At 41.9% G+C, this 9151-nt stretch overlaps 1 protein-coding gene across 1 annotated transcript in view; it reads right to left on the bottom strand.

The window, feature by feature from the left end:
* LASP1 (LIM and SH3 protein 1) overlaps nt 1-9151 on the bottom strand; it is a 93013-nt gene that overhangs the window by 32148 nt on the left and 51714 nt on the right. The window contains exon 4 of the mRNA XM_018563593.1: nt 5175-5282. Within this exon, the coding sequence (XP_018419095.1) occupies nt 5175-5282 (108 nt within the window). The remainder of the gene's footprint in view (nt 1-5174; nt 5283-9151) is intronic.

Here is a 9151-nt window from a genome sequence, read left to right as displayed (position 1 = left end):
CCAGTCACAATTAGGCAGCGGCAGCCAATAAACAGGTAGGTTAGACGGCTGCTTCCTCCTCGCTAGGACCCAGTGAGGCCCCCGCAAGCGGCCGTCTAATCTGCCTGTTTAGAGGTCACCGCCGCTGCCTGATTGTGACCGGCCCGACTACAGAGGCGATCCGGGACGTTCAGGTCCCCCGTGAGAGCCGTACAAGGCCGTTAGGCAGTGATGTTGAACGTTTCTTAAACCTGAGCGCCCAAACTGCAATACCAAACTTATTTTCAGCGCTGGCACTTTGAGATAAATACATTGATTTTGCGTCGCAGTTTGGGCACTCGGGTTCAAAAAGGTTTGCCATCACTGCCATAGGCGACGCTTTAAAAGCTTTTACCGCTCATCAGTTTAGTATTAGTGATTGACGGCCCTAAAATTATTGCTCACACTCCGCATTCGTGGTGATATGTAACATGTGCAGCGCAATCGTCGTTTTCGCACTGGACGCGTATTTACAGTTATATGTGCATATACGTGGGGGTGGGGGGCTTAAAACATTTTTTTTTTTAAAACATTTACACTTAACGTTATTGCCGTTACGTAGTGGGCTGACAATCCCCCATGTGATAGCACAGGCACACTGACAGGTCCTCTATATGGAGACATTAGGGGTCTCAAAGACCCTTGTCACGTGGGGACCCCCAAATAAGCGGAGAAAGCAGAGTTCTGCTTCACAGGCTTCTTCTCAGGCTATAGCAGCCAGAGAATGACAGCTGAATGCGCAAGTGATGTAATACACATCACTTGGGCATTCAGACATCGGAGAGGAGATCAGCAAGGAGAACAATGCTGATCTCCCTCCCATCTTCCTGCTGAAAGCCGTCGAGCTGTGCCCGGTCCCGGGGGCAGGTCGATTGTATGTGTAACAGCGGTTACTGGCTGTTTATACTTGTCAGTGCATTTTTAGAAAAAAAACAAAAACAAATGTCACGCTTATACCAAAAAATATAAAAACACAAAAATTAAATAAAGACAAACAAATTACAATTGTAACAACAAACCACCAAAACATTCTCGCAATTCATATCAGTGTTCAAAACACAAACTTCAGTGTCCTCAATCCTTACAATATACTACTGTGTGAAAAACATGTCAAGGAAATCCAAACATGTTCCTATTTCAGTGTCTTCCACCAGTGGCTACGGGGTTAATCTCCATATGAATAGCCTCTCACCTTGCAATCAGACTTGTTCTCAGGTCTTTCATAGTGCTCCCTTTTTTACATCGGGCAAGATACGCACACTGACAAACTGTAGCTGATCTGTCTGCTCCTCCCTGTGATCCTCCACTGTCAAATCGACTTGTATTTCCAGGGGCAGGATGTCACCACCGCTCAACACAATATGAGCAAGAGAAAGAACAAGACACACCATTCAAATTAAAAAAAAAAAAAGCCTTAGTAAAATGTTTACATATATACAGCACACACCTCCACTACACTCCAGCAAGAGACTTACAATTCTCCGCTGCTAACATGAATAGGTTAAACCATGATCCATAGTACATAACATGTGGTGGTACTATGGATCATTTAAAGTCACCTGTCCCTGCAAGAAAAAGTATCGGTAATTGGTATCGGCAAGTACATGAGGGGATGTACTTGGGCCTGAAAAAGTGGCATCGGGACATCCCTAGTAAAATGCTATTCACGTATCCAGTAAATATAAAATGATGAATCAAATCGGCATATGGTAATATGCAGGCTTCACACTTTCCTCCACGTCTGCTTCACCACTCTACTTCATGTCACAAAACTCACACCTAATGTGTTACGCTCCCTGACAAAGTCAGGTGTGACCAAATATACGTAGGGCGGAGTCTTGTGACGCGAGGTAGAGTGGTGAGGCAGACATGCAGGAAGTGTGAAGTGTCTCCATGTTAACAAATCTTTATTTAATCCGAATGGTGTACTTCCTCCTGCTCATATAATGTGTTGAGCGGTGGCAACATCATGCCCCCAGGAAATAGGAGTTGAGCGGCAGTGGAGGATAGCAGGGAGGACATCATCTACAGTTGTTTGCCAGTGTGGGTGCTAGGGCTGCAACTAACAATTATTTTCATAATCAAATTAGATTTAAAAAAATTAACATTTTTTATGATTTAATATTATTAATGGTTTAGTTCATTATTAATACATATTACTTATTTATTAACTATTATGAGTTATTTCATTAAATATTAATTATTACCAAGGACTTCTCTCCTGGACTCCTCTCACCAGAGGCCTTTTCTGGGGAAATCAGATTGGCTGCACGCTTAAAACTGCGTCCTGGTGTGGGGATTCATACGTGTGAGCTGATTGGCTAGATATGACATTTTTAATCTCGTCTAGCTGAGCGCCAGAGAGGATATTACTAGACACACTGCACGCAAAGCTTTACATACCACCACTTACCTTTGCCGTGCGTGGCTCCGTGTGCAGTGCGTCACAGGCTTCGGGGTCGCATCACACCATCTCCTATTCATCCCGGGGAGGAAGAGATCATCCAGGGGAGGGACCCCAGGTGACACCGGAATGGCCCTGTTCATCAAAAGGGAGGAGGAGATCATCCAGAGGAGGAGAGGGAGAGGTCGATGGGTCCTCGGGCAGTGCTCAGTCAGTCAGCATGCGAGTGAGGCGGGGAGGGGGAGGGAGTGAGGGTGCAAACAGCCCAACTAATCGAGCAACCAACTAAGTGATAATGATAATTGTTGACGATTTTCATTCTCGACTTGTAAAAAGGGGAGCACTCTGAAAGACCTGAGAACAGAGGTGTGACTGCAAGGTGAGAGGCTAGTGAGGTGAGGACTAACCTCGTATCCACTGGTGAAAAACACAGAAATAAGAACGCTTGTTTGGATTTCTAGACATCTTTTTCACACAGCGGTGTATTGTATTGTGAACACTAAATGTATGTCACTTGTTTGGACACTGATTGTTTGGACACTGTTTAATGATATAAATGGTAATATTTTGGTGGTTTGTTGTCACAATTGTAATTTTTCTTCTTTGGACTTTCGGGTTTACATTTTTTGTTAAAAGCACAACACTTGTTTACATGGTTACATAGTTAGTCAGGTTGAAAAAAAAAAAAAAAGACAAGTCCATCGCATTCAACCTATAGAGATATGAAGAAAAAGAAAAAAAGGAAGAAAAGTCTAAAACCGAAAGCTATGCGGCAATCACCCACTGTTGATCCAAAGTAAGGCAAAAAAAAAAAAAATAAACCTATAAAGCATGGTTCAATTTGCTCCAACAGGGGAAAAAAATTCCTTCCTGATCCCATAAGGCAATCGGATATTCCCTAGATCAGGGGTGGCGAACCTTGGCACTCCAGCTGTTTTGGAACTACAAGTCCCATGAGGCATTGCAAGGCTCTGACAGCCACAGACATAACTCCCAGAGGCAGATGCATGTTGGGATTTGTAGTTTTGGCACAGCTGGAGTGCCAAGGTTCGCCACCACTGCCCTAGATCAACAATCTCCGATGTTTAATATACCTGTAAGAACTCAATATCCAGTAATATTCGGTGCATTTAGGAATACATCCAGATTTTTTTTTTTTAAACAATTAACTGAGCTAGCTAGAACTAGCTCCTGGGGGAGTCTATTTCACATGTTCACATCTCTAACTGTGAAGAACCCTTTCCTTATGCAAAGGTTAAACCTCTTTTCCTTCAGATGCAAATAGTGCCCCTTGTCCTTTGCAGTGACCTTGAAGTGAATAATTTGGCACCAAGCTCACTATATGGACCATTTATGTATTTATACATGGTGATCATGTCCCCCCTTAATCGCCTCTTCTCCAGAGAAAAAAAAAAAAATTCAGGTCCGTTAATCTTTCCTCATATTTTTTCTATTGTTTAGAATGGATATTTTGAACCACTTATAGGTGCAGGATTAATTATTCATTTAGAATTGGTTGGCCTTTTTTGTTTTCCACTGAACTGTAAAAGGTACATTTCATATAAAAAAAAAAAATGCAGTGCCACGGATGCGTCCAATGCATCCAATGAGTTAAGACAAACCTAGTGACTCTGGTAGGGGAAAGCTGAAGAGATAGTGAGGTGCAGAATATGCAGTTATTGGGAGATTGGTGACAGGACAGCTGTGCAGAAGAAAGAAAAGCAAGGAAGGGCAATTTAAATTGAGAAACTCTGGCATGCAGTAAATATTTGAACACATAAAACGTTCTTAGCTATAGGTCATACGCACACGATGTATGATGTTGGATTTGTCTGGAGTTCAACTTTAAGCTCTTGTTACAGGAACCAGAGCAAAGTTATGTATAAATCATCTACTCATATACACAATCCTGTATTATACGCAATTACCTTCACTCCTAACACACCCAATAAAATGCATGAAAAAAAATGCTAATGACTTCACTTTAAGGGGTAGAATGGCCATTGTTGTGTTAAAGGAGAACTATGCGGTTAAGGCTTTTCCCCATAGTTCTCCTTAGGGTAACGGGACGACACAAACTAGCGTCCTCCCTTCACCCTAGGCTCAGTATACTGAGACGCCGCAGCTGAAGCGGATCCCGACAATTGTGCCGGGATCCGCCCAGCTGCGTGACTCACAGCTGGCTCTGCCTATCTAGAGGCAGAGCCAGCTGTACCCGCCCCCTCCCTGTGTCCGTTCCGCCAGTCAGTGCTGGAAGATCAGAGCGGGGAGGGGGGAATCCAGCCCCTCCCCTGTCACGGCAGAGAGCCGTGACAGGATCGAGAGGTGAGCGAACGCCGGTATGTGTTTGCTCACCTCCCGATCTACTGAGCCGACCTGTGACAGTCTCATTGTCACAGGTCGGCTAGAACTATGAGGTGAGTGAAAAGCACTCACCTCAAAGTTCTCCTTTAAGGGGCAGTTAGCACTGCAATGAGTGCGCGGGGTGGAAGTCGGGATACTGCACAGTGGCAAATGTCTCTGGTGAGGGTCTGAACACTGAAAGTGAATACATTTTGTACTGAAATATAGCACGATGCATGTTTACCTAAATTTACTATTGTTGGCAGAAACATCCAGAACAAAAGCAGGAAGATGCAATGGGATTCTATGGGATATTGGATAAGATAATCCAGCTTTTAATTCAATTGTACTTTTCATTTATCTTGACCAATAGAAAACAGCCACACCTGGTAGTGGGATGAAGACTTACATTACTGATTTGATCTTGTGTCTTCTTAATTCTCTGCAGTTCAGGTGTATCAGCTACCACACTGAATCCTTTGCCCTTATTCTTTTCAAAGTCTTCCTTGTAGCGAATCTAAATAGAAGACATTACAATAGTATTTAATGCTTCTTGCAATAAAGACATAACTAAAAAAAAAAAAAAAAAAAACCCTTCTGGAGTTATCTGGTTGCTAGAACTTGTACTCGACTGTTAAGTAAATAATATTCTCACAAGATAGACAGACCATATACACATTTGCCCAAATTCAAAAATGATTCAATATTCCCTGCAAAGGCCTTATATGTCCTACTACTAGTTGTGCACCGAAATGGAAATTTCAAAACCTAAACGAAACAGAAATAAAAAAAAATTGTCAGGCGAAACAGAAAATGTGTTTATTTTTTTTTCAAATATTTTTTTTTAATAAACTTTAATTGTTTTATATTTATTTTTAGTCATTAATTCATTTTTTTATTAAATATTTTATACTTTAGTTTTAGGGGCTTTGGGGACATAATAGGGATTGAAACAGACCCCTGATATTTCCCTTATAAAATAGAAAAAGAGATTGAGGACACAAAGTCCTCAATCTCTTTTTCTGTATCCCCTGTTATCAATGAACAGGAATCCTCTATGAGTGTTCCTGTTCATTCATAACTTGAGAACATAATTGAGGATATAGTAACAATACCATGTCCTCAATTATCTACTCTGCAATTATCGCTCTGCCGGACCGCTGTGGGAGGAGAGACACCGGCTGCTCTCCTCCAGCAGCGCTCGGCCGGCTGTCACACTTTCTCTCCTCCCCGCTGGGACTCAGAGCAGTGCCCAGCGGGGAAGAGAAAAACCAGGGCTGCGCCAATTTATCGGCAGGAAAATGGCCCTTTCGGCATTTAGCCAAAAGTGCCATTTTTGGCCCATATGTTTCGGCAGCCGATATATCGGTGCATCCATACTTTCTACAGATCTGACTGCTCTGAGGACACTTTCTAAGTCATGGCTATAAGTGTGAGGTGATAATTCAATTTAAACATTACAAAATCCTTTCTGGTGATGTGACAAACAAAATGTCTCTTTTTACTTTCCATATCTGTTCTCACCCTGGCCTCTTCAGATAACATAAAAGTACAAAAAACGATTTTATTGGTTTTCTTCGTTTAAACACAAACTTTAATGATTCACATCCTCTTCTGTTGTATTGCCTGTAAATAGCAATCAGGCAAACAAGCGTTAAACCACTTTTAAGGTAATGCTTAAAGCGCAGAAGTACGGGACACTGGACTATGAAGGGGCCAATATAGAAATTTTTCCTGACCTCTCCAAGCGTACATTAGATAAACGAAGGGCCCTAAGACCTTTGACCAAAATCCTAAGGGAAAAAAATATAAAATATAGATGGGGCTTCCCATTTTGTTTATTGGTACAAAAGGACGGTAAAATTGTCGAGTTTCGCACCCCGGCGAAACGATTGGATATCAAGATGGTAAAGTTGGGACAATGGCCCGATCCACCAATAGGTGTTTTCACGAAGATACAGTATCAAGATCAATGGACAAAGGTCCCTCCTAAGAAGGGATGTTAGTGGGAAATGTGGACTGGGGGTTGGGGGAGATGGGATGAGAGAGAGTATGTGTATATACAAGGTTTGAGCATATATTTTTTATTCAGGGTTTGCTAGGGAGGCTTTTTGCGCACTAGAGAAAATTTAAATATGTGGGAACCGTCCCAATGGATGTGAGACATATCGTTTTGGGATGAATACTTGCGTGATTTTAATAATGATGGTGGTAATTGACAACAATAATAATAATACTATTAATAATAACAACTGATGCTTGAAATGGGGGTGGGGATTAAAAATTTAGTGCACTGAAGAACACACAGAAAGACACATTAAGGGGAAGTATGCAGTATCAGTGAGAAGGGGGGATAGTGTTGGGGTTTATTGCAAAGGGGGGAAAAAAGAGGAAGGGAAAAAAAAAAGGGAAAAAATGTACTATTATTTTTCTTGTGTGCGTCTTGTTTTTTTTTTCATATCTCTCTTTCTTTCTCTCCCTCTCCTGATCTTCTCCCCTCTCCCTCTCTCTTCCCTTATCTTTTGCTTTCTTATCCTTTTGTCTTTTTTTTACATATATTAATCAGTTGCTTTCTCTCCTGGGTTGGTCTTTGGAAAGGCCATCACATATCCCCGCTATAGGCAATGAACCCCAGCAGGTACACTCCTAAGGGGGTTGCTGAGGTACAAGGGTCGGGAATTTTGTCCAATAAGCCTAAAGGGGATAATTGTTTGTATAGGTATTTTTTTTTTTGTTTTGTTTTTTTCTGTTGGTGTTCTTTATTTATATTTTTGTATTGTTTTGTTGGTCCTCTTTGTCTTTTCTTTCTTTTTTCTTAGTTTATTCTTTGAGTCCGCAGGGGTGGTCCACCCTATATTCCGCTATGGTCCAACATCTGGAAACCTGCTCATCTTGGAGTGGTGAGCTATACCTGTGCTGCCTTATTTTGTGCTTTGACCTTAGACTGGGGTTATGATGACTACACATAGACCATTGATATTTGCTTCCCACAATGTTCGGGGTCTAAACTCTCCAGCGAAGAGAAAAATGGCATTTCAATATTACCACTCTCAGCTAGTGGACCTTCTCTTACTTCAGGAAACTCATTTCCCGATATCTTATCAACCTGCCTTTCTCAACAAATACTATCCTCCGTTTTTCCTGAGCAATGCCTCCGACAAGACTAGAGGGGTTGCCATTTGCCTTGCTAAAAATGTCTCATTTCGCTCGTTGCTGGAGATGGGAGACCCTGAGGGACGATGTTTAAATGTCCTTTCAATAATTAAATGACACCTTAGTTACACTCTTGTCCTATTATGCCCCCAACTCGGCCCAGGTTTCGTTTTTCACTTCTATGCTAAAAACCTTACTACCTAATTTTGAAGGCGAAGTGATCTGTGCAGGAGATTCTAATCTTGCCCTGGACAGTAATTTGGATAGGTATTATACTGGAGTATATAGACCTAGACGTTCCCAGAAAGCTGGTACGCGCCTTGCAAAACTGCTGTATTCTCATTCTCTAATAGACACATGGAGGGAAATGAACCCTGCAGTGAAAGACTACACGCATTTTTCCTCAGCACATCATAGTTATGCTAGGATAGATCACTTCTTTGTCTCCGCTTCGCTTGTGCCTCTGGTTGCCTCCTCCACCATTAGTGAGACGGCATGGTCAGACCACTCTTTGGTGTTGAAGGGACTCACTACACTATCATTAGCTGCTAAACCTTTTTGTTGGCGTTTGAACGAATCTCTGTTGGGGGAGGCTGCAGTACAGGGTGAGGTCCATTCAAACTTGGAATCCTATTTTGTTATCAATGCCACACCTGATATGTCCCCTACTATTGTATGGGCGGCCCATAAGGCGACAATTCGAGGCCGACTAATGGAATTGGCTACCAGAATAAAGAAGAGGGCAATTAGACGCATAAATGAACTGGACACGGAACTTTAAAGTTTATCTCGGGCTCATAAGCAGACTCAGTCATTAGATCTTTTGAAATCCCTGGATAAAACTAGATTAGAATTGAACTTGTTACTAACTACTAAAGCAAAAAAAAAGTCTTTGATGGTCAGATAACAAATACTATGTCCATAAAGACAAAATTGGTACCCTCTTAGCCACTAAACTATCCCCTAAACCTAGAGTTTACACGTTCCCTAAAATTCGATGTACCTCTGGTGCATACTCATTACATCCAGCAACTGTTCTTCAGGAATTTCACTCGTTTTTCACTAAACTTTATCAGGATAACACTCCAGTTTCATCTGATTCATTGAGATCATTTCTCAGTGAGGTTCACCTTCCATCCCTGTCATTGGATCATTCCATGATTATGGAAGCACCCATCTCGGCACTGGAAATTAAACAAGCTATCAAGCAGGCAAAATTGTCATCGGCTCCGG

Source organism: Nanorana parkeri, unplaced genomic scaffold, assembly GCF_000935625.1.
Source record: "Nanorana parkeri isolate BGI_ZX_2015 unplaced genomic scaffold, ASM93562v1 scaffold679, whole genome shotgun sequence".
Taxonomy (NCBI): Eukaryota; Metazoa; Chordata; class Amphibia; order Anura; family Dicroglossidae; genus Nanorana; species Nanorana parkeri.
The sequence above is the reverse complement of the archived record's forward strand: the minus strand, read 5'-3'. Positions and strand labels throughout refer to the sequence as shown.